Here is a 26,273-nt window from a genome sequence, read left to right on the forward strand (position 1 = left end):
ACTTCAGTAAATGAAAGCCAGCATTGCTATTATTTTAAGTAAATATCAAGATACATAGACACCTTCACCAAAACAGCCTACCACCTGCCTGTATAGATCTTGGTGGGTATTATAATAATACTTTGGCTCTGGGGAAAGGTGGGCAGACACTTGGAAAGTAGGACAGTTACTGAAAAAGCTTTGCTGAAAGGCCTGCCATGGAAGCAAGTTTGTAACCAAGCACATGAAGGCAGTGGTAACTGATTGTTTAAGATAGTAATTTCCCATTTCATGTGTTACAGTAAAAAGAAATATGAGTCACAGCCCAAGGGTTTCATTTAGAGGAACACCTCACTCTATACTGACAAGCCTTTTTATTAATATGCCTTCGGTTGGTTGTTTTTTTTTTTGCCTTCATAAATTTACATAAACCATGTAAATACCATGTTGCCTCCATTTCTATTTCTCCAGATCCCACGGGCTGTCACGTGGTCTTCCTTTCTTGTGTTCACCTTCTTTCTACACTTTTATGATGACACTTTGCAGTTACTGCCAGCATCCTTTTATGAAGAAGACTTCTCCAGCCCTCAGAGAAGAAACTAGAAAGGGTTATTTAGTAAAGACATTTCTTATAATGAATTGTTTAATGTGCTACTTGAAGATAAAGGCCTGCAGGGACATGTCTGTGGAGCCCAGGCAGGCCACTTGGCTCAGGTTTTCAAATGCAAACTAAGATTTTTTCCTTTCCCTTCATAACAGCGTCAAGCATTGAGTCTACAAGCTGTGACTTTCTCTCACTCACATGAGTTAAAAAGGATTCCAGACTTTTCAAAAAATTGCTAACAATTGGGAATTTTGCTAACACACTAGTATATTTGGACTGGCAGTGTGCATAAATTACAGTATTCATGAAAAGCACTGTTCCTTGTATGATTTATGTACAAATGTCTATAAATGCATCTGCCTAGTGTGATTCAGGCTAAAACTGCAGAGACGGGATGCATCAAATATCAATCCTGGATATCTGCAGGATTAGTGATTTCCTTTTCTCTAAACCTGTTTCGCTTTTCTTTTAAAAAATAACAAAAAGAAAATTCCCATTTAGGCTAATAAATAAATACACAAATTCCTGTCTTGTTTTGGATCCAGTATAAACATTTTAGCTGGAATCACTAATATGAAATATCTTTGTTGAAATCAATAACAGAATGTGCCCTAGGTTGGTAATATATAACCATTTTATTGGTAGTCTTCCATAAATGTCTCAAAAGGCTTTTATATATTATGTTTGTCCAAAATTCTGGAATAAATTTGTTAAAGATAATGTAAGATCAGAGAATGAGAAGACACAGAGCATGAAATTTGGCAGGAAGAGCATTGTCCTGAGTGACTTCTTTAAGTATAAATGTGCTTTTCCGGTACTGTAGCAGCTTTTAAGAATGTTAGGAAACAGGAGTACAATGAGTTCTGTGGCAGACAAATCGAGTGTGAAATCTTCCTAAGCTTGGGGAATTGGTTTCTCATTGATAACAGCCTTAGTGCAAATTCTTGTTTGATGCGTTCCCAACATGGCTGGGATTATTTAACATGAGTTAAAGATGTGTTTGTCATCTGCCTCTGTGCCAATTCTGTTTGGCAAATGGAAATTCACAAGGTTAGCACAGGTGTCACATAAGCCCACCAAGTCACAATGAGGAGTAAGTAAACATGAATAGTCTGTACACAGAGATGCCCATTCACTACCTTCTCTTTCATCATAAAAGAAATTTTAACCCAAAGCACTGAGAATTTAACCCACTGCTGTTTGATTTTTTAAAGAGGAAGAACAGGACACATTTTTAGAAGGTTGAAAACTTCATATATTTAAAGACTAAAGAGATCCTGAGCAATGAGGATTAATTTCATTGCAGAAGCATTAATTTGACAGCTTGTGAGGCTGATAATAAAATGACTATTAAGTCTGCCTTTTTCTCCAACAAAGGAGGAATGACCCAATTTTTTGCTGAAGCATAAAGATTGTGTGAGTTGTTTGTGAACCACAGGCACCCATGAAAGTTACCTTTGCATAAGCAGATTACTTACCGCTAACATTTCACCCTTCAACACCTAATATTTCCTAATCATTTGACCAAAAGGAATAACATTTGATGAATTTTTTTAAAAAAAGACTTACTTTGGTCAATTCAGTTCAGCATGTTCAGCATTAGGAAAGCATCTTGGCAGAAATACAGACCATTGAAAGGCACATTACAAGATTTTTATTTTAGTGACAAGAAGTACAGTGATTATGGATACTTTTTTTTCTATTTTGATTCCAAATATGAGATTCATTAATACACATTAGTAGAATAGATTTCACGGGTTTGATATTTTTTATATTTGTAATTAAATCAAAAGGGAAAACCAAAGAGAATACAGATATTCTTGCAAACACTGAAGCCTTCAGTACTCCATGTTCAGCTAGTGAGTTTTGTTTCATCTTTTCTTGAGCAGGGCCGTTCCCACATCTCCTGTATGCCGGGGACCGTGCGGCGTTGGAACTACCCGTCTCCCCTCTGCATTGGTACGGACACACCTTCTGTCCTTGTGTCGCTGTGCACATTCTCAATAATGTAATGGTGATCTTGTTGAACTCCTTTTGGGCTTCAAAGATGAACTTTTAAATTCCCTTCAAACATATGTTACAAGTTAACTTAATAATGCAGTAGAGGTGTAACTGAGATTGGACATCTTCTCCCCCTGGACATGGGTGCCCAGCATCCCTGGACCAACCGACGGGAATTAGATGCAAGATTGCTAGCTCCAGGCACTAAACACACACCACATGCATGTCAGAAGCCAGTGGATCAATGCATGAGAAGGAATGAACATATCTGGTCTGAGAGTCTGAGAAGGGTTCTGTTTATGCCATTAGCCTCAGGAAAATCACTTCTCCAGAAACAGAATTCAGAAGTGCCAATAAGTGGTATGAAGTTGGAAGGGCAGTATTTTATATCAAAAAGTATTTGATATAAAGGCAGCCACTCTTGTGGAGGGGCTCATCAGGACTGGGACTCAGGCATAGAACATCCATCTCCCTACTTATTTTTAAATGAAGAACTTTCCCTTAGACTTGGGGATTCAAATATTTTAAGCTTTGAAATGAAATCAACTCAAAGTGGATATTCAGTCAAATGATGTGCCATTCCTGGCACTCTGTGTTATGTGAGGAGATATTTTATTCAAATAGCTTACCTATATTAGCCAAATAAAATTAATTGTTTTTTATTTTGCATGTTTCATATGTTGTTGGTGTTTAGTCACTAAGTCATGTCCGACTCTGTGCAACCCCATGGATGTAGCCTAGCAGGCTCCTCTGTCCATGGGATTTCCCAGGAGAGAATACTGTGGGTTGCTGTGGCCTCCTCCTTGTGCTTGCTGCATTGGCAAGTGGGTTCTTTACCACTAGCACCACCTGGGAAGCTCAGAGCCTACCCAACATTAACTATTTTAAGCATCATGACAAGTCCCAGGATGGCCAAGTTGTTGGTCAGGGCCCTACACTGAGTTGGCATTCCCTGTACCATGGGGTCCCTCAGACAGGGCATGGCCTATACCCTGGAACAAAAATTCCATATATTCTCACCAGAAAATAAGGAATCTGCATAAAATAAGACACATAAAACCAGTTAAAACTCAAGATCCCTTGCTCATTTATAAACACTTTGTCCTTTAGCGATAGCATTTTACCAGCAACTCTTTGAATACACTATTTAACAATAAGAAAGGGTCTGGCAGAGAGGGAGTTTCTCCAGCAGGACACTGGAAGTCAGGCCACCAACTGCTGGTGGACAGTGAACCTGGGGAGGAGACTGAAACTTGAGGGTAGAGCTGAAGGAACATGATGGTATCACTAGACGAATATAAAATAAGAGCGGCCCATTGATGGGGTTTTTAAAATATCACAAAGGAAAAAAGGATTGATGCATGGCTTTTGGGGTTGTGTTTGTACACTCATCCAGTGGTTCTTGTGTTTTGAGATGAACAAAGGCACGATCACATGCTATGGTAACTAAGGACTCAAGGAATTAGGTTGTCACTGTGTGCCTACAGGAGTTGCACTCGTATCAGGCCCTTTCTCTCTCCCGGGATAAACATCATGGTCCTGATTTAAAGATGTGGTTCTTGACGATCAGTTCCATCATTTAGGCACTGGGTCGGCTGCTCCTGCAAGACAGTCTCAGTCCTCAATGAAGATATACACAGATGTTTTCATATTTTATAATTTCCAATCTTTTTTCTCTTTTTGGAAAAACCATGCTCAAAATCAAAATGGCAAAAATGTCACATATTTCACAGTTGTTTTGGTGTTTCCATCATTGATGTGGTTTGTGCTTGGACCTGCATGTTTAACCTCAGTGCAGGTTGTAAGAGTACTGGGGGGGTTGGGGGAACATCACTGCCAAATGCAGGCAGGCTCACTGCTCAGACCCACCAGTGTCTGCAACAGCACCCACAGACTTGTGGGTAAAAGCAGGCCAGACCCTTTCTTCTCAAACACGTGGTGTCTCCCCCAAAGAATTAACCTGACACGTTATTTTCTAGATAAAAACAAAATTAATGTTCAACACTTTGCTGGAATTTTTCACTCACCCACAAACATACATTTAAATTTTTTTTTTAAAAAACTTACATTTTTATCTTGCACACCATTGACACCAGACTAGGGTTCCCTAGCTTGAACAATTACCATATTCATTAGACTTTTTATAAGATGTTTAGGTTTTTCCTCATATCAAATTTACCCAAAGCAGATAAAGTCTTTCTACCTCTGTCATTAAAAAAAAAAAATCTTGAAGGTCTCTGAAATCAGCCTCCTGAAATTATTTTGCCTAGTAAGAGCATTGTTAGAATATGAGTAGAGCCTTTTCCTGTGGCTTCCTTGAAAGAAACAACATCATTTGCGTGATTGGTTTGAAATACAAGAAATCACCATTTTAATAGGTCAGATATGGTCAAGTCCAAGTATTAGAACTTCATCTGCTTCAACCAATATTATTTGGCATGTGCGTTATAAAGTCAGTCATGTTTCTTTACTGTCAAATCTCAGCATTAACAGTGTAAAACGTGCATAACCAAGGTAAGTCCAGGGATGAGAATGTACAGTCACACTCATATTCACAGTGTGAGATTTCTTGCAGAAAAAGTGGTCTCAGTTAGCTGCATTACAAAGCTGGGAAGAATTCTGATGGTAGCATATCCAGGTTAAAACTTGGAATCTAGCAGTGGGATTGCTGGGTCATAAGGCAGTTCTATTTGCAATTTTTTAAGGAATCTCCACACTCTTCTCCATAGTGGCTGTACTAGTTTGCATTCCCACCAACAGTGTAAGAGGGTTCCCTTTTCTCCACACCCTCTCCAGCATGTATTGTTTGCAGACTTTTGGATCGCAGCCATTCTGACTGGTGTGAAGTGGTACCTCATTGTGGTCTTGATTTGCATTTCTCTGATAATGAGTGATGTTGAGCATCTTTTCATGTGTTTGTTAGCCATCCATATGTCTTCTTTGGAGAAATGTCTATTTAGTTCTTTGGCCCATTTTTTCATTGGGTCATTTATTTTTCTGGAATTGAGCTGCATAAGTTGCTTGTATATTTGCTGCTGCAGGAAGATCCCACCGGCTGCAGGGCAACTAATCCCGTGCACCACAGCTCCTGAGCCCACGCTCTAGAGCTGCACCTACTGAAGCCTGCACACCCTAGGGCCTGTGCTTTGCAACAAGAGAAGCTACCACAATGAGAAGCCCATGCACTGCAATGAAGAGTAGCCCCCACCCCTTGCTACAGCTAGAGAAAGCCCACATGCCACAACTAAGACTCAGTGCAATCAAAAATTAAATAAAATAAATCTTAAAGCAAACAAATAAGCTTGGATTCGAGAACCAGACAGAGCTGAAATAAAATTTTGGTTGTGCTGTTTGCCAGGTGTGTACCCTTAGACAAATTCCTTAATCTCCTCATGCTTGGTTTCCTTGTCTGTAAAGTGGGATGATAATAATACCCACCCTTTAGGGTTGTGATGAGAATCAAGCAGTGAACTGTGTTTATCTCAGCCCATAGGTAAGCACATGGTTAATGATCAGTAAGTAGTAACGGGTACAAGCACTCCGAACCTGGGATCCTGACTAAAATGTGTAAGCTTGACCAAGCTGTACTGAGAGCCTCTGTGGACCAGAAGGAGACCTGCCTATTCTTAATCAGTGAATGCTCAGCAGGGAGAACTAGACCCAGAAGTAGCTAAAGGGCATCCCGTTTATGTATGTGCTGAAGCTAGGGGCAAATCCGTTTCTGAAGACTTGCTTCTGGGTAGCACACTTACATGGGGGTGGGGGGAGTGAATTGTCCTAGAAAACCATGGCCCCGGGCACTCACTCCACTTGTCGTTCTAACAGCGACCTGCGGGGGCACCTTGAGCAGCATGGGGGGAGTGGTCTTGAGCCCCGGGTTCCCCGGCACCTACCCCAACAACCTGGACTGCACCTGGAAGATCTCCCTGCCCATAGGCTATGGTGAGTGATGACGTTTTTTAATTCCTCAAGATTCAACTTTTTAATATACTCCTAGGAAAGAATTAGACTAAGTAAGAAACGAGCCTTATTCTGTTGACCTAACTGTGTCTTTAATTGAATGTGGCTTACAGATTTAAATAAAGCATTGGTAGAATAACTTTGAGAACAGAAAGTTATTTGAAAAGTCAATTCGGCCATACACGTCTTTTAAATTGGCAGAATGATGATATAGTAGTCACATGAAGTGCAAAATGTAGCATCCCTAATTCAATCACCAATCTCTTTATTCATAATACCACCTTCAATAATCTATCACTGGAAGTCAATAATGGTAGTGGTTTCTTTTAAATAATTATTAAAGTGTTTTTCAGGTTATGATTCATTTTAGTATTATCTTATAAATTTTTGTCATTATTCCTTACATTGATTTAGGTTTATGAAAATTACCTAAATGATAAAAATCACATTTAGCTATGAACTTCCAGGTTATCTACCTTAAATAATTCATAATTTTAATTGTTATATACACTAAAATCCCATTCTGGCCTGCTTCAGAAATGCAGTCTTTGTGAAATTTTAATTCTCTGTCATGCCTTTCCTCATCTGCCTCATGATTTCCTTATATTTTAGTTCATTAACTTGGATTTTCCCCACCTGCAATTGTCCTAAAAGTACACACTGTGATGAGAGTGCCAGATTAGATACTCAGGGAATGTCCCAGAATGTCCATAGTAATTGAGTACTTATGCACTAAATAAATGTTAGCTGAATGCTGGGTGAGCAGAAGCATAAGTGGAAATCATTGCCCTGGAAGGAGGTTATATATTTTAATTAAGTTTTCAAAGCTCTTGCTTTAAGAGTCTGTGCCAGGAGGAGGAAGGGGTTGGGGGGAGTCTACCTGCTCAGCTGAGAGCAGCTAATAGGGAGAGCGTATGGGCACCAGAGTAAAGGAGGGTCATGCAAGGAAAGGGGCCCCCACCGGGGAGAGCACACGTGAGATTCAGCTCCATGACCCCTGAAGGGGCCCCAGCATGTGGGGGCATAAGGAAGGGGGGTGCAGTTCACAGGGGTCATGGAGGTGCTCTATTTGTTCCAGGTTTTTTAATTTTATATTTTAAACAATGAACTCTCTGGGCAGAGAGGCTGTAATTCTGCCCCATGCTATACCAAACAGAGGCCTTTGACTTTAACCAATGTTGGCTCAGCCATCCTCAAAGCCTGGTCTGTTTTCTTACCCTGAGTATCTCAAGATCTGGACAGGGTCCGTTCCATGTTTGGAGTCAGATGTCAGGGGCTGGATTGGAGTTACAGTTGACCCATGAGCTTCCGACAGGGCCTCAGCATCTTGAGGGCCACAAACTTACAAGGAAAATAATAGTATAGGCTACTGAACTGAGTGAAACCCCAGGAACCTCACTTTCTGCATCTCTAAAAATGAAATAAGCACACAGGGTTACGGATAATTCACTGAAACAGCTCAGGCGAGAAATTTAGTATAGGGCTTGGCATGTTGTAAATAACAATAGCAAAATGCTAGCTGGTTTTTAAATTGTTATTTCAAATACTTCCCACTTTCCTTTCAAACCTCATTAGAAACAGTTTACTCATGAATGGATATGTACATTTTATTACCTTATTTTCCCAGCTTCCCTGTTCCATGGTGTGAGAAGGCTGCTGGTCGGCATGCTTCTTTTCACTGTTCTCTCACTGAGAAACCAGTACACAAGACAGTAATTCAGGGGAAAAAAGAACAGGGATCTTCTGACTTCATGATCGTGATCTGTGAGCCTAAGAAAGCATTTATTTCAAGAAAGGTTTAAATTTTTAAAAGATTTATGGAATATTATAATTAAAACTACTTGTCTTTAAAATGTTTAATATTGCCTAGCACTAGGCTTGAGAAAGCATCTTGAATAAGCAAAAAGGAACTTTATGCCTGAAATCCTAAATACATGCAAAATAGTATGATTGTCCCTAGCTTTTTAGAATAGATACAGTTATGCTACAGAATAATTTTCTACAGATTAGAGCCAGACATCCTGGAATGTGAAGTCAAGTGGGCCTTAGGCAGCATCACTATGAACAAAGCTAGTGGAGGTGATAGAATTCCAGTTGAGCTATTTCAAATCCTAAAAGATGACGCTATGAAAGCACTGCACTTAATATGCCAGCAAATATGGAAAACTCAGCAGTGGCCACAGGACTGGAAAAGGTCAGTTTTCATTCCAATCCCAAAGAAAGGCAATGACAAAGAATGCTCAAACTACCATACAATTGCACTCATCTCACATACTAGTAAAGTAATGCTTAAAATTCTCCAAGCCAGGCTTCAGCAATATGTGAACCGTGAACTTCCAGATCTTCAAGCTGGATTTAGAAAAGGCAGAGGAACCAGAGATCAAATTGCCAACATCTGCTGGATCATTGAAAAAGCAAGAGAGATCCAGAAAAACATCTATTTCTGCTTTATTGACTGTGCCTAAGCCTTTGACTGTGTGGATCACAAGAAACTGTGGAAAATTCTGAAAGAGATGGGAATACCAGACCACCTGACCTGCCTCTTGAGAAACCTGTATGCAGGTCAGGAAGCAACAGTTAGAACTGGACATGGAACAACAGACTGATTCCAAATAGGAAAAGGAGTATGTCAAGGCTGTATATTGTCACCTTGCTTATTTAACTTATATGCAGAGTACATCATGAGAAACGCTGGACTGGAAGAAACACAAGCTGGAATCAAGACTGCCGGGAGAAATATCAATAACCTCAGATATGCAGATGACACCACCCTTATGGCAGAAAATGAAGAGGAACTCAAAAGCCTCTTGATGAAAGTGAAAGAGGAGAGTGAAAAAGTTGGCTTAAAGCTCAACATTCAGAAAACTAAGATCATGGCATCCGGTCCAATCACTTCATGGCAAATAGATGGGGAAACAGTAGAAACAGTGGCTGACTTTATGTTTCTGGGTGCCAAAGTCACTGCAGATGGTGATTGCAGCCATGAAATTAAAAGACAGTTACTCTTTGGAAGGAAAGTTAGGACCAACCTGCTGCTGCTAGTCGCATCAGTTGTATCCTACTCTGTGCAACCCTATAGACAGCAGCCTGCCAGGCTCCACTGTCCCTGAATTCTCTTGGCAAGAACACTGGAGTGGGTTGCCATTTCCTTCTCCAATGCATGAAAGTGAAAAGTGAAAGGGAAGTTTCTCCGTCATGTCCGACTCTTCGTGACCCTATAGACTGCAGCCCACCAGGCTCCTCCATCCATGGGAGTTTCCAGGCAAGAGTACTGGAGTGGGGTGCCATAGCCTTCTCTGTGACCAACCTAGACAGCATGTTAAAAAGCAGAGACATTACTTTGCCAACAAAGGTTCGTCTAGTCAAGGCTGTGGTTTTTCCTGTGGTCATGTGTGGATGTGAGAGTTGGACTATAAAGAAAGTTGAGCACCGAAGAATTGATGCTTTTGAACTGTGGTGTTGGAGAAGACTCTTGAGAGTCCCTTGGACTGCAAGGAGATCCAACCAGTCTATCCTAAAGATCAGTCCTGGGTGTTCATTGGAAGGACTGATGTTGAAGCTGAAACTCCAATACTTTGGCCACCTGATGCGAAGAGTGGACTCATTGGAAAAGACCCTAATGCTGGGAAAGATTGAGGGCAGGAGGAGAAGGGGACGACAGAGGATGAGATGGTTGGATGGCATCATCGACTCAATGGACATGGGTTTGGGTGGACTCCGGGAGTTGGTGATGGATAGGGAGACCTGGCATGCTGCAGTTCATGGGGTCACAAAGAGTCAAACACAACTGAGTGACTGAACTGAACATATAAGTACCACACTGGGTTTTTCTGACAAGTTGTGTAATCTATAAATATACTCCTAAACATGAAATTTTAAAACAGGAAAGAGGTATGTGCATTCCTGTTTCCTGCATTGTCAGTCTGGGTTTGAAATGCTTATGTATTAATGGCTATTTTGCTAATAATTACGGTACAGATGTCTCCAATTCCCCCAGCCATCCTGGAAGACACAGTTATCCAGAATATGAGACAGCAGTGCTTTTTCTTGAGAAAAAGCAGATTAGATGTTTTTCATCAGTGGAAGGTTTGTTGCAGTGTTTTTGATCTTTTCACACAACCAAATATACATGGGACTGCCTGTTAGATGTCTGACACACTTTTTCAGCAGGAGCCAGCTCAGTGACATAATTCTTCTGATTAATCCTACTTGTCTCTCACACCCATGGACCAATAGCTTAATTATATATGCAGAATGACCCGTCGCTCTGGTATCACATGAAAGGCCACCTATGTCTCTGCTTGCTAATTACTCACCCCCCTGAAAACTGCTTTCTGCATCCAGCCTCAGTGAGAGCATGTTACCAAAAGCGAGGTTCCAGCTGCTCCCCACTCTAAAGTCAGTAAAGAGGCCAGGTTGGTGAGAAGGAAAGTTTGCTTGATTTTGATGCCGGCATCCAATGGGGAGGATGGACATCTGTCCAAAGGCTGACTCCCCTCCCAGCCAATGATGGTCAGTGGACAAGGGCTGTCATAGGCTGAGGGAGGGAGCTACATGGAGAAACAGCACGGTCAGCTCTGACGGTCATCTTCAAGTTGGTCGTCGGTGGTCTGACCAGCAGCATCTTGATTATTTTAAGCACAGTTTCAATCTTCAGTTTCAGTGTTGGTTTGTTCCCATGTCCTTAAGGCCAGTTCTCAGAATTGTGGCAGCTTAGGTCATGACTACAGCCTGGTCATCATGTAGTTAATCTCTCCACTTGTGGGGAGGTTTCAGTATCTATAAGACAGCTCATAGGGCATGGCTCAGATTATTATTTATAGCCTATGAGACAGAGCTAAAAGTTCTTGACTACACTTAGTTAGAACACATTATTATTATTATCATCATTATTATTATTTGGCCTCTTTTGCCTGTTTTCCTTTGTTGCTACATTTTCTCAGTTCTCTGATTAAACTTATTCATTGGCTAAAGTTTTTCCACAGACAAAAGGCAGGCTGAGGACATGGGAGCTAAAGGACCACAGGGCCCTGCTCTGTTACAAGCATGCAGTCACGGGACTTCATCTGAGGGGCGGGCATGGTACATGGTGGTCCCTCATGTCTTTGGGCTCTGAGTGTAGATGAGTAGAAATCCTAGTTCTGTCAGTGACTGCTGGTATGAATTTGCAAGTTAAGGACATGCTTTGGAACTGTTGTCGCTTATCTTTAAAAGGAATACCATAAAATACTGTTCTCCTACAGCTGTTCTGAAGCAAATGCCTGACATGGAGAAGGCATTACCTAACTGTTCGGTGTTCTTTGTTACTAGGCCAAATGTCTAATGTTTTTTTCTTTCCTTTCCACAAATTTGGGTTGCTGTTTGGCGTGGCTTTGAGTATGAGCCCAATCAACACAGAGATATTTAACAGAGATTAAATCAAGTTTGTTTTTTCTGCTTTACCTTTTATATTTGAAACCCTTGCACTTACATCACACAGCATGGGGTCAAAATTGGCCATGGCTTTGGGCCATCTAGAAGCATAGGGAGGATACAAAAGACTCTTTAGAATATTCTCTCTGAATTCTGAAGCTATTCACTCATTTGCTATATGTTTATTATGCACAGAAGATGTACAATAGAGCACTTACTATCCAAGGGCTTGTCAACTAAGAGACAAGAGTTTAACTCTGAAGCTATGGTCAGCTTATGTATTCAAAGCTTCGTCAAGTCCAGATTCAAAATCCTTTCTGCAGATGCCTTTCCCTGACACTTAATTTCCAATGTGTAATGACAGTCAGTGTAAATTTCACCCTAGATGGACATTCAGATGGGTTTTCTTGTTGCAATAACACATTTCTGGTATTCTGTGAGATAATAAAAGGATAACTAGGTTACGCTAATGTTAATCCCTTCATTTTGGCTTCATGATGTCAAACTGGACACAATTCGCTGAAAATTAGGTAGCTAAAAATTTCATTCTAAACCAGATTAGAGCTGGGCTCAGTTCTCTTTCCTGATACATATTAGGTGGTTTGATATGTGCTGGATACTTTATCCTGCTTAATATGCTAATTTTTCATAAAATTATAATTTTCATAATTCCATTTCCATTTCAAGATTAATTCCAAATCAGTGAAAGGCCACTTTTACTATTTCCTTTACTTTGGAGATATTGGCCATCTTTTATGGATTTTGTGCCCCTTGATCTGCTTGCTGTCTCTCATTTCTTTCTCGACCAGGCCATTCTGTGAATTTCAAATGCATCTCTGGATGAATTCATCTGACATCTGCATATACACATCTGAAATGAGCCTGTTTTAAGCCGTTTCCCCGCCGTTTGATTTTATACCCAAAAATGGAATAAGTATTTTAAGTGTTCTAATCTTGCCCTAGTTTCACATCCTATCTCGTAGTTTTGGGATGAAAAATAGAAATTTCAATAATTCATCATTCGTTTTTTATTGTTCTTACATCAGCTTCTGTGTTCTTCCTCTCGTGAAGAATGTGATGGGTTTTTATGAAACTCTGTGGACCATAGGGGTTCTAGGCCTTGATGCAGCCACCAAAAATATATATATTTTTAAATCCATTAGTATAGTTTATTAACTAGTCAAAAAAAGAAAAACAACCCTCTTTTAATGTCAGATTTGGGGCCAGGCTATAAAAGCAAACTGTTTTTAGTTCAACAGTAGGGAAGGAAATAGATCAGATACTAACTGACCTGTGGCTTACAGACTGGTCAAGTGGCTTAGCTCTCACAGAAGGTGGCAGAGAGGTGACAGGTGAGAAGGAGGGGCTGGGAGTCATTTGTCCTGCCTTCTCTCCTTCCTGCCTGCCTTCCTCCTTCTTTACTTTCTCCCTCTCCCTCTCTCTCTTTCTTTATCTGTCTCTTTCAATCCCTTTCTCTCCTTCTTTTTTCTTTGCTTCCAAATTTCTTTCAACTGAACATATTTACTGAGATTTATAAAGAAAATGATTTAGCTTATTGAGGTCTCTCCAACAGAGACATGCTTGGCATTTTTTCATATTTACAGGAATGTTTTAAATGAATAGCTTTGTTGCACGTCGGTCATCTGTGGTGCCTTGTCGGGGTCCAGCCCTGGTGGATCCAGGGTGATTCGAAGGTGGGGACGGAGTCGGCATCCTTGGAAAAATACATATTTAATTACAGATATATAGAGAAATTAGAAACGGATAGTGTAGTAGGAAGATTAGTGGAGAAAAAGAGGCTGAATAACTTGGATTACGTGGAATAGCATCCATGCTCCAGATGGGAATTCAGCCAGAAAAACGGGAGCAAGAAAGAAGCGACATGGGGGAATCAATCTTTTCAGAAACTGATCCGATTTCTTTATTTTTGGGTTTGCTTATATACCTTTTGTTACACATAGGGATGAATACAGAGTCATGCGGGGGTCAGCAGTCCTGACCTTTATCAAAATCAGGTGCTTCACATAAAAAGGTCTTAGGGATTTTATGATCCTTTCTTTCTGATAACCAAAAAACTTATTTCTTCCAAGGGTGTTTTTTCTTAAACCAGGCACCACCCTCCAAATAAAGTTACATTCCTATAGGGTGAGGGTGTAGTGAGTTATAATCAAGAAAGGAATCTATTTAACCCAAGGTTAACACGATTAATCTTAAAGGTTAATACTTATTTCTCCTATATGTTAGTTATATTCATTATTAGGGCAGGGAGCATGGAGATTTAGCAGCAAACATCAGCCCAACAAATGAAAATCCTTTCACCAATGTTCCCCTTTAGATCTACTTAGTCTTAAGATAGTGATAAAGTTACATTTTTACATAGCAAGGACACAGTGATTTATAACAAAGTACGGTGATCTATTACAAAAGAGAAAATTCATTAACTCAAAAAGTCTAGTATTGCTAACCTTAAAAACTACTATATTTCCTTTTCCATGTTCCAAATACATTGATTAATATATTCCCAGGTGCCTAAGGATATGGAGGCCTAGCGGCAATCATTGACTCAACAAGAAGAAAAAGCCCTATGCTAATTAAGACTCTCAAAATACTCCAAAACTCTCTGTGCTGTTTATGGTTAAGAGGTAGTAAACAATCATGTGCGTAGTGGCAGGAGTATGGATAATCCTGTCACACAAGCTAGTCTGTCAGCAGAGAGGTTTGACCTGAGACACCCTTGTCCCACCCAGAGCAGGGAATTAGCAGCAATTATTGACACAACAAATGAAAAACCCTTCACCAATATAATTCCTAATCAACCCTCTATACGAATAATTTCCAACTCCCTGAAAGAATTTGCCTTTAGTAAGTATAAAACATCTTGTGCCTCTCAGGTTGGGAGGCTGTAAACAATCACATGTGGCCAGACGAACCTATACAGGTGGGCTAGATAACCTTCAGAGGAGTCTGTAAGCCGAAACACTCTTGTCATGCCCAGGAATTTTTATTGCCTTGGAGCTGCAAGTTAACTCCTCCGAGAGAAATGATGATGGGGGAGAGCCCCCCGTGTAGTCAGAGGTGTAGGTGAGAGCATAAAACAGACTCTGGTTTTGGGGTAGATGCTCGGGAACAGGGGGTTTCCTGAGGCTTGATCACGCCTTTGCGTATGCCAGGCCTCCTTCCTCATGACCTTTGCCATGGGCAGAGTTCCTCACGCTGGCCCCCGGCAGTGCCTGCCGTTAGAACAGTTCCATCCCTCCCTGCTCATGTGTTGTTGTATATACACTTGGACTGTGTGACAGAAACTGAGTTGCTCATTCTAAAAATGACCAAGGTTTTGTAGTCTTGTTAAAGACCTTTCACTGAAAGTCTTTCTTCTGCTTTTTACTTTTTGTGTGTCTTCCTAAAATATTCTGAAATTCCTTCCAATTTTCTCTATCAAACTAGGATGGAAATTTTAATACAAAATAATTTTCTCCAAAAATTTGTAATATTTGTAACATCATGAGATGCTTAGCTTTTGTCTTGCGTGTTTCCATGTTAAACCAGAGAACACAAGTTTTCTGTCCATCAGAGTTGGTGTCAGTCTAACTCTGCCTCTCTCTGTGTTACCTGGGACATCACACCCAGCCTTCCTGTACCTTATTCTGCTCACCTATGAAATAACGGTAATAACAGTGGTCACCTTGGTAAACTGAATCCCGAGTGTGGTAATGGATTTTCACTGTGTCTAACCAGAAAGGCCTTATTCACACTTTTGTTCCTCCTAACAAAGTTTTCTCCATAATTGATAAAAGTGTGTTTCTTGGAGAATTTTAAAATTTATTGAATAGCTTTAGGTTGTTCTTCCCTATTACTCTTTGCATGAGCTTTTATTCTTTTCTTTTCTTTTTACTGATTTCAGACTTTTGTTACCTATATTTTCCATCAATACTAAGTAGATATGATGGCTTTACATTTTCTCAGCATTTCTGCTTAAGTAAGGTAATCTTTGCAAACATGATCTTTAATATAACAATATCTTTAATTTCCTAAAGCCTATATATATATATATATATATACATATATATCTTGATAGATGAAAAGATCTTTATATATATGGATAGATGGATAAAAAGAGCTTTATATATATATAGAGAGAGAAGAATATATATATATAAAGAGAAGAATAACACAAAATAAAGCTTTCCTCACATGCTGAGAGAGTGATCCACAATAGCTGTTGGTTTTCTTAGTTTAGGCTTTATAAACCCAACTTAATTGCCTTGATTTATGCAAAAACTACTATCTTTGGCATTCTGAATAAACCTTCAAGTGAATTAAGAAGTATTTTAGGAACAATAGTCAAATTTTCAAACATGCCACAATACCGCAGCAAATAGCTCTAAGTTCTTTTGATTCTCTTCTAAACTATCAATAGTAGCTTATCTGGTACACTGTTAGATATTATGCCAGCAACGTGGGTCCTTTGGACAGCCTTGGCCTCTTGTTAAAATGGATTCAGTTGTGAGAGTCAGAGCAGCATTTACCAGAGCAGGTTTCTTGCAAACATCAGTAGTTGGCATTGCAGGCACCACACATTCAAAACAATCAGTTTTCAAACTAAGAGCTTTCTTGTGAGATGGTATGAGCATCCACTTAAAAGCCACTTCTAAAGTTTGTTGCATTTTGTTAGACCTATATTGGCTTCTTCCTTGATAAAGTTGAAAATTAATTGACAATTACAAACTTACGTTTCTGATTGTAAGGATTAAAATAGCAGCTGGACGAGAATCCCTGCCACTGTGTGCCACTGTGTGTGGATATAAGTCATCATTCTGAGAATAACAGCTGCATGCCTCTGTGATGCAGTGCCAGTAATGTCCATATTTCACCAAAAAATTGACTTAGGAGCATTCACTGCACAAACAAAGGTCACACAGCTGGTGGGCAACAGAGGTGAAACCAAACTAAGGCTTGTTGTAATTCACAATGTTCATGTTCCTCCAGTCTGCCTCCTGGAGAGATATTGTTGGAGGAAACTAATGTGATTTTAATCTCTGTTGATAAGCATTATAAAAATTTTGATACCAGTATTCACCAGTGTTGCCTATTTTTTTCATAGGTGCACATATTCAATTTCTGAATTTTTCTACTGAAGCTAATCATGATTACCTTGAAATTCAAAATGGCCCTTACCACACCAGCCCGATGATTGGGCAGTTCAGTGGCCCCGACCTACCCAGCGCCCTGCTGAGCACCACTCATGAGACGCTCATCCACTTCTACAGTGACCACTCGCAGAACCGACCGGGGTTTAAACTCACCTACCAAGGTAAGAATCATACCACACCTGCGGATGCATCTGACACTTACAGTGTGTGGAAGCATAAACATCCAAGCTGGTTAAAATCTTGCACAACTGGAGAGTCCCGAGTGGAGCACAGCTTTCTGGTGGGAATGGAGTCTTCGCCAGGCTTCACACAGGTCAGGACCCAGACTCCAGGAGCAGGTCACACACTGCTTCACCGGGGTCCCTTCTGTCTCCCTCCAGTGGCCACATCACCGCCTGGGACCCTCTTAGCCCCATCATCACATAGCCTTGTCACCTGTCACTGTGTCCTCTTGGCCACATGCAGGTGTTACCCCTTCAGGACTATGGAACAAGGAGTCTCTTTGATCTTGGGGGGCCTCCACCTGCAGCAGCTCACAGCAGGATTTCAGTTCCCGGCCAGAGACTGAGGCCAGGCCACAGCAGTGAGAGTGCTGAATCCTGGCCACTCGACCACCAAGGACAGCGGCAAAGCCCTGGCTTGTTGGTTTTGTCGAAATAAATGTCCACAAAGAGACAGAAAGTAGTGAAACATGTAAAGGGTACTAGGAGGAAAAGGAGTATGTGTGGATAGACACCGGGTGGGCTCAGAGAGGGAGTCACACCCTCGGCTGGTCTGAATCGCTTACACGGGCCTTTCTTCTGGCTTTCTCTGGCCAATCACCTGGCTCTGAGTCCACGTCTGGAGCATCTCAGGGTCCTCCCCTGTGTGTGTGTGCATCTCTTAGCCAAGATGGGTTCCAGTGCAGAGGCCTGTGGATAGGTTGGCATCACCTGCTGTGGGGTGAGGTGCCCTTTCTTTTGACCACTGGGGGATCTTTTCTGCACCTATGTAGTCAGGAAGGTCTCCTTGACCTCAAGAGATGGTCTCTCCATCTCTCATTTGGGCAGGGCTCAGCTCCCTTCTGTCTCCACTGTGACTGTTGGCTTAAGTGTCCACTGGGGCAAAGTCCAGCATTTGCCCTGCTCCTGTTGTTATTCCTTCTGGAAATGTAAAGAGGAGGCTGACTGTAACATCTAAGCTGGAGCCCATCTATCTCCTGCCTCATGTCCACAAGGGAAGGGGATCTGACCCTGTCTCTCATGCATTTAAGCTTTCTCTCAGCTCAAAGTAATGACCTTGTGTACTATTCAAGCCGTGTTCAAGTTATGTCGGTGGGGGGTGGGGGAGCAGTGGGGGAAGGAGAAAGATAAGAGAGGGAATGAACTTTATGTGTTCTTAAACCATCAAAATATGGGATCTCTAATAAAAATTAGGATCTACCATCATCAAAGCATTTCTGACATGTGAAAAAGTTCAAAGTTTTCATTTCATACACAATAATTTAGCTGGCCTTTTCTTCAGTGTTGTTAATTCAAATGAAGTAAAAAAAAATGTCAAAAGTGGAGTCTTTTTTAACATGGTGATATCACTTGATTTTTTTTAATTTTATAGACTGCCCTGGAAAATATTTAATATTTCATTACTAAAAGAGGATGGCATTTTGTGTTGAACTTTCAGACCTTGTTACTTCAGTTGTTACTTAAAGTATAAATTTACATTTCCAGAATTTGAGTGTCTTAAAATAGGAATCCATGTGTGTGTGTAGGGGAGTGGGGAAGACAGGGTGATACAGCCTAAGGAATGAGACAGGAGACCTTGCCTGGAATTCTCAGTGTCCACCTGTGTCTGTCATTCCTTCTCACCTGGACCCCACTGTGTCTCAGCAAGGATGTCAAGTCCCACTGGAAGGCTGGTGTGTGTGCCCACATACATAGAGAACAGTGGAGAGACACAGTTTCCCAGGCTAGCACAGAGGCCTGCGTACACCTCTGCTCTTCCTCCTTTTGGAGGTAAGAGAATGATCTCTTTCTTGCAGACAACCCCTCCCATGCACTAGACCCTAAAATGTGTCTTTCTACTCTTTCCAGGGCGTTTAAGGTAGGAATTAGGGCTTCCCTAATGGTTTAGATGGTGAAGAATTTGCCTGAAATGCAGGAGACAGGGCTTCGATCCCTGGCTCAGGAAGATCCCCTGGAGGAGGTCATGGCAACCCACTCCAGTAATCTTGCCTGGAGGATCCCATGGACAGAGAAGCCTGGTGGCCACAGTCCGTGGGATCCCAAAGAGTCAGATATGACTGAGTGACTAACACTTTCACTTTTCTCCAGGTGGGAATTATCTTTCCTTCATTGCTTTTCCAGTGGCTGTTTCTCTTTCTCCTTTGAGTTTAAATACACTCAAGTTCCTCTCTCTCACACACACATACCCCTACTTATGTTTAATTCTAATGACCCCTTCAGCTCCCACTTTCTCAGAAGAACTGTGGAGGAATCATCTCCTCCAGCTCTCCCCGAGTCTCCTCCTCTTCTCACTTCTGCCCACCCACATATACCGTCAACATGCTTGTAGTTACACAGTCATCCAGGTCTGCAGGTTTTTGTGTTATCTGAGGTTCTCCAGTGGGTGATGGGACCCACCCGTGACAGCTCAGCAAGAGGAGAATCAGCACAACTTTATGAGTACACACATTCCACGGGCTCCCAGACGCCTGCGAGAACCCAGCCAAGAGTCACTCACAGGAGAGGCTAGAACTCAGGGGGTTAGCTAGCTTCTGAAGCTAAAACAAGGGAGAAAGGGGTTCAGGATTCCAGGAAGAGAGGCAGCAATGGGAAGAAGACCAGGAATCTGTAGTTTGTGAGGGTTGTTGAGTGAAGTTTGTCGTGTTGATTTATTTATCTTTCAAAACATTTATAGGAGTATAGCTGTTTTACAGTGTTAGTTTCTTCTGTACAGCAAAGTGCAACACCTACATGTGTACATAAACCCCTCTGTTTTGGATTTCTGTCCCATGCAGGTCACCACAGAGCACTGAACAGGGTTCCCTGTGCTGTGCAGGAGGTTCTCATCAGTGATCTGTTTTATACACAGCATCAATACTGTGCTGATTTAACCCCACTCCTTTTCTCTGAGAAGACTTTAGGGAGCATCCTCTTAGCACAAGAGTGAGAGACTTCTCTGCACATGTACATTCTATGTCAAAATAATTTCCTTCTCAAAAGAAGACCCCATGCCCCGCTCTTAGAGCTTCCCCCTGCATCTGCTGGTTCTCAAAACACCCCATGTTGTACTGAGCAAACACAGGTGTAGCTCTCTCAGAATCTCTCACAAGGACTCCAAGGGCCTAATGGAGTCAACACCATCTCCTGTCTAGCAGGTGAGGGATCTCTATGCACTGACCCTGAACAGAAATTTGGAGACAGAGTCACAGAGGAGAAAGAAAGAGTGGCTTTATTTCCTTGTCAGACAAAAAGGAAACACTGTAGGCTAGAATCTCAATAACTGTGCCCACCCCGCTCCCTGGGGAATAGGGAGAGGTTATATAGTCAGGACTTGGGGTTGGGAGTAAGTGATAAGGATCAAGGCAGTAATAGTCTTGCATTCTTCTTTCTACTGCAAAGTTTCAAAACTGTCACAACACTGAGTTTGGTGGACTCCAAGGGCAGGGTTGCTGGTAAGAGGAGGGTGTGTGCAGGGTCTCAGGTGGATCTAATCTCCCTTATGGCAGAAAGTGACGAGGAACTAAAGAGCCTCTTGATGAAAGTGAAAGAGGAGAGTGAAAAAGCTGACTTAAAACTCAACATTTAAAAAACTAAGATCATGGCATCCGGTCCCATCACTTCATGGCAAATAATGGGGAAACAATGAAAACTGTGACAGAATTTATTTTCTTGGGCTCCAAAATCACTGCAGATGATGACTGCAGCCATGAAATGAAAAGAGCTTGCTCTTTGGAAGAAAAGCTATGATCATCCTAGACAGCATATTAAAGGCAGATACATTACTTTGCCAACAAAGGTCCATCTACTCAAAGCTATGGTTTTTCCAGTAGTCATGTATGGATGTGGATTTGGACTATAAAGAAAGGTGAGTGCTGAAGAACTGATGCTTTGGAACTATGGTGTTGAGAAGACTCTTGAGTGTTCCTTGGACTGCAAGGAGATCATACCAGTCAGTCTTAAAGGAAATCAGTCCTGAATATTCATTGGAAGGACTGATGCTGAAGCTGAAACTCCAATACTTTAGCCACCTGATGCGAAGAACTGACTCACTGGAAAAGACTCTGATGCTAGGAAAGATTGAAGGCAGGAGGAGAAGGAGATGACAGAGGATGAGATGGTTGGATGGCATCACCAACTAGATGTACATGAGTTTGAGCAAGCTCTAGGAGCTGGTGATGAACAGGGAAGCCTGGGTGCTGCAGTCCATGGGGTTGCAAAGTGTTGGACTGAACAGAACTGAACTGAATCTCCGTGAATTTCTCTGGTCCCTATAATCTTGCCTCAGGAGGTGGTTTCATGGCTGTTCCTCCTTTGATCAGCAACTGTTTCAGTCTGCCCTTTGGAACTCAGGGACACCATAGAAGCTGAAGAAATGGGGGACAAAATCACCTCAATGTCTGGGAGCCCCATAGGGCCCCACTCAGTCTCAGTTAGAGGAGTCCTGTGGGTGCGATCTGACCTGGGCCTTGCTGTTAACACAGGTTTACTGAGAACCAAACTGCTCCTGTACATGTGACTCTGCTTGAGTCTATGTGCTGGTGCTAAGTCACTTCTAAGTCACGTCTGATTCTTTGTGACCCTCTGGACTATAGCCCGCCAGGCTCCTCTGTCCATGGGATTCTCCAGGCAAGAATACTGGAGTAGATTGCCATATCCTCCTGCAGGGGATCTTTCCAACCCAGAGACTGAACCTGTGTCTCTTATGTCTCCTTCACTGACAGGTGGGTTCTTTACTACTAGTGCCACCTCGGAAACAGAGTCAAAAAGGAACATGTGAAAGGCGCAAAACACCCCAGACAAGACACTGAGAAACCAGAGAAAAAAGGGAACTCACAGAGGTAGCAGCGGAGAAGATGCAAAGCCGTGTGTTCCTAGAAAGTAGGGAAAATTCATGTGCTGAACTCAGATTTTGCCCTTCCCACCGATGTTTGTGGAGGGGAAGAAACACGTTTCCCCTCTTTTTCTAGATTCTTTTCTGAGATCACCCCCATGTAAAAACATGAGAGGTGAGCAGGGTTGCACAGGCATGGTTGTCATGCAGACTGAGCTTGTTTTCTTCTCCACCGATAAGTTTCTAGAGATTTAGCCACCTTTCTCTTCCTGGAGCAGAGAAAGGACACCCTTACTTACCAAGGGAGTTTTCCCTCATAGATGTAAATGTCTCCTATAAATGACTAACTTCTACTCTGTTTCTAAAGATACCCCCATGTCTGCACCTCCTTAAGGATAACCAACTCGCGATAATCCTCACACCAAAGAGGCATATTTTGGGGCAGCAAATTCTTCTCCTTTTCATTTGTTTACATGTAGGTTCATCTTTCTTTAAATTAAAAAAGAAGCCATTGTGAGGATCACAGTGTCAGCAGTGTTCTTCTCTGGGCTTCTTCCTCTTATCTTCCATCCATCAAAGCTAGCTGTGGTGACTTAAAATCCAGTCTGTGGGCCTCCCCTGGCAGTCCAGGGGTTAACAGTCAGTGATTCCACTGCAAGGGGCACAGGGTCCATCCCTGGTCGGGGAACTATGATGCAGCACGCTGCACAGCATAACCAAAAATACTTTTAAAATTTAAATAAATTAACCTCCAATTAAATAAATTTATATTTTTTAAAAACTGAATAAAACAAAATCCAATTTGTAAATTTACAGATCCAGCTTTCACATGATTAGGTGATCATCAAGAAAATAAAAGAAACAACACTCAAATAAATCTGAAATTGTGCTAGCGTCACTGTCATCTTTCTGAATCACAGATCTTAACAAGTTGTAGTGCCGCCCATCTCTGGACCACTCAGGCCTGGCCAAGCAAACTGGAGTGAGGGTGCTGGCGCCCTGATCCATGGCTGCTGAGTCAGAGCATCACGGAGAAAGGACAGTCTGGGGCTGGGTCCCTGAGGAGAGGCACAGGTTTGCAGAGGTGTTGAGACTGGAGACTGGATTTCTCTACACTTGCATCTGGCTTCATGCACATAAGAATCTATCCTTCCAAACGGTGTTTATATAAGAAGCATAAATGTTCCTTAAGGTGCTTATTCCAAATTTAGGTTTTAAAATGAATACAGGCTAAAGGCTGGAGACTTTCTAGGAGCTAGAATGGGGGTCATAGGCCTTCCGAGTTAACCCAAAGCCTGTAAACCTTCTCTTGGCTCCAAGACAGAGTGTCTGCACAGCCCAGAGCCACTGGAGCTCGACTACGGTCCTCCAAGGGCTCCCTGATGGTCACTTCAGAGGATCAGTCCCCAGGCCCATGAGAAACACACCTACACTGTGAAACTGACAAGAGGCTCTTAAAAAGACTTATATGCATCTCCAAGGGACAGAGGAAAAAATGTACAGTGACAAGTTTTCTAAAATAAACACTGTAAGAAAAGGGAGGTCAAGAGCAGAGTCTGAACAAAGCCTGGGCAGAGTCTCATGGTCATAACTGTCAATCACCCCAAGAAGTCCAGGGTGACTTCTGCCAGCACTGAGTACATCAAGGCCAACCAGTACGTGACGCTTGTAGCCTTTTCCTCCTTGTTGCCTTGTGGTCCAAGGATGGCTGTTGTACCTCTGACACCAGATCCACGTGCAGATGAGAAATGGGGGCAGGGGACAGCTTCTTAATACTGTATTTAAAATTTTAATTTTTCTTTTTTTATTGACTTTACAAGACTCAAATACAGATTCCCATGTTATTATTGTTTGCTGTGTACTTTTAAAATTAGATTTTATCCTACATATGTGCTAAGTTGCTTCATAGAAAAAACTCGAGAGTTCCAGAAAAACATCTACTCCTGCTTTATTGACTATTCCAAAGCCTTTGACTATGTGGATTACAACAAACTGGAAAATTCTTAAAGAGATGGGAATAACAGACCACCTTACCTGCCTCCTGAGAAATCTGTATGCAAGTCAAGAAGCAACAGTTAGAACCAGACATGGAACAAAGGACTGGTTCCATACTGGGAAAGGAGTACATCAAAGCTGTATATTGTTACCCTGCTTATTTAACTTATATGCAGAATACATCATGCAAAATGCTGGACTGAGTAAAGCGCAAGCTGGAATCAAGATTGCCAGGAGAAATATCAATAACCTCAGATATGCAGATGACACCACCCTTATGGCAGAAAGTGAAGAGGAACCAAAGAGCCTCTTGATGAAAGTGAAAGAGGAGAGTGAAAAAGCTGGCTTAAAACTCAACATTCAAAAAACTAAAATCATGGCATCTGGTCCCATCACTTCACAGCAAATAGATGGAGAGACAATGGCAACAGTGACAGACTGTATTTTACGGGGGCTTCAGAATCACTGCAGATGGTGACTGCAGCCGTGCAGTTAAGACTCTTGCTCCTTGGAAGTAAAGTTATGGCAACGTAGACACCATATTCAAAAGCAGAGACATTGCTTTGCCTACAAAGGTCCGTCTAGTCAAAGCTATGGTTTTTCCAGGGGTCATGTATGGATGTGAGAGTAAAGAAAGCTGAGTGCCAAAGAATTGATGCTTTTGAACTGTGGTGTTGGTGAAGACTCTTGAGAGTCCCTTGGACTGCAAGGAGATCAAACCAGTCAATCCTAAAGGAAATTGGTCCTGAACATTCATTGGAAGGACTGATGCTGAAACTGAAGCTTCAGTACTTTGGCCACCTGATATGAAGAGCTGACTCTTTGGAAAAGACCCTGATGCTGGGAAAGATTGAAGGCAGGAGGAAAAGGGGATGACAGAGGAGAGATGATTGGATGGCATCACCAACTCGATGGACACGAGTTTGAGCAAGCTCTGGGAGTTGGTGATGGACAAGGAAGCCTGATGTGCTGTACTCCATGGGGTTTCAAAGAGTTGGACATGACTGAGTGACTGAACCGATACTGAAGTCACTTCAGTACTCTTTGTGACTCTATGGACTGGGATCTGCCAGGCTCCTCTGTCTATGGGATTCTCCAGGCAAGAATAGTGGAGTGGGTTGCCATGCTCTCCTCAGATTTTATCTTATGTAACTTTAAACCTCCATTGTTCAAACAATTTTTTTCTTGATATTTTTCAGATAGAGTTACTAAGGTTGTGTCTATATAGCTCCAAAAGCTACCAATTAGTTCACTACAAAAAGAGTACTGAAAGAAAGAGAGAGGGCAAGCGAGGAAAGAAGGAAAGAACATGATACCACAAAGAGTCTGTGTAGGGACTTCAAGAACCAGCTTATGGTTGCTGGGGGGAAGGGACAGTTAAGAAGGAGGGGGTGGACAGGTACACATTGTTATATCTGAAAATAGATAACCAACAAGGACCTACTGTGTAGCACAGGGAATTCTGTTCACTGTTAAGTGCCAGTCTGGATGAGAGGGAAGTTTAGGGGAGAATGGATGCACACATATGTGTGTCTGAGTCCCTTTGTTGTCCACCTGAGACTATCACAAAATTTTTGTTAATTAGCTATACCTCAATACAAAATTTAAAAAAAATTAAAAATTCTATATACGAATAATCTAGACCAGAGATCGTAAAACTACTGAGTTTCATTAGGAAAATATTAATATTTTTAAGTTGTCAATATTTAGCATTGGATTTTTCATAATTGGTAAAAGACCCCTTTTCCTGTTGTGATGTCAGAATCAGGGTCATTTGCCGGTATCAGCTTGGGGCTGCTGTCCCCTGAAGTGTCAGAGTGATGGCCCTTCCAGGGTGCGAAGGCATTGACTTCAAAAGTCTCATTTAGTGGCCTGCCAGCTTTGAACTTGTGTCTCCCTGGCCTGTAGGCATCAGAATCTGTGAGTTCTCATCCAGGCTAAACACCTAGTTCGTTGAGCGAATGTTTTATTTATTTGACACCTGACTCTAAATTTCAGTGTCCACATTAAAAAAAAAATTCTAAGCAATATATATTTTTAAAATATAAATTTATTTATTTTAATTGGAGGTTAGTTACTTTACAATATTGTATTGGTTTTGCCATACATCAACATGAATCCAATGTAGGCAATTAATTGAT

General features: G+C 41.7%; 1 protein-coding gene across 1 annotated transcript in view; it reads left to right on the top strand.

The window, feature by feature from the left end:
• The window catches only part of CSMD1 (CUB and Sushi multiple domains 1), a 1,675,023-nt gene that overhangs the window by 1,480,951 nt on the left and 167,799 nt on the right, over positions 1–26,273 (top strand). The window contains exons 39-41 of the mRNA XM_068971399.1: positions 2,473–2,542; positions 6,410–6,526; positions 17,058–17,267. Of these exons, the coding sequence (XP_068827500.1) occupies positions 2,473–2,542; positions 6,410–6,526; positions 17,058–17,267 (397 nt within the window). The remainder of the gene's footprint in view (positions 1–2,472; positions 2,543–6,409; positions 6,527–17,057; positions 17,268–26,273) is intronic.

Source organism: Capricornis sumatraensis, chromosome 4, assembly GCF_032405125.1.
Source record: "Capricornis sumatraensis isolate serow.1 chromosome 4, serow.2, whole genome shotgun sequence".
NCBI classification, from domain to species: Eukaryota; Metazoa; Chordata; class Mammalia; order Artiodactyla; family Bovidae; genus Capricornis; species Capricornis sumatraensis.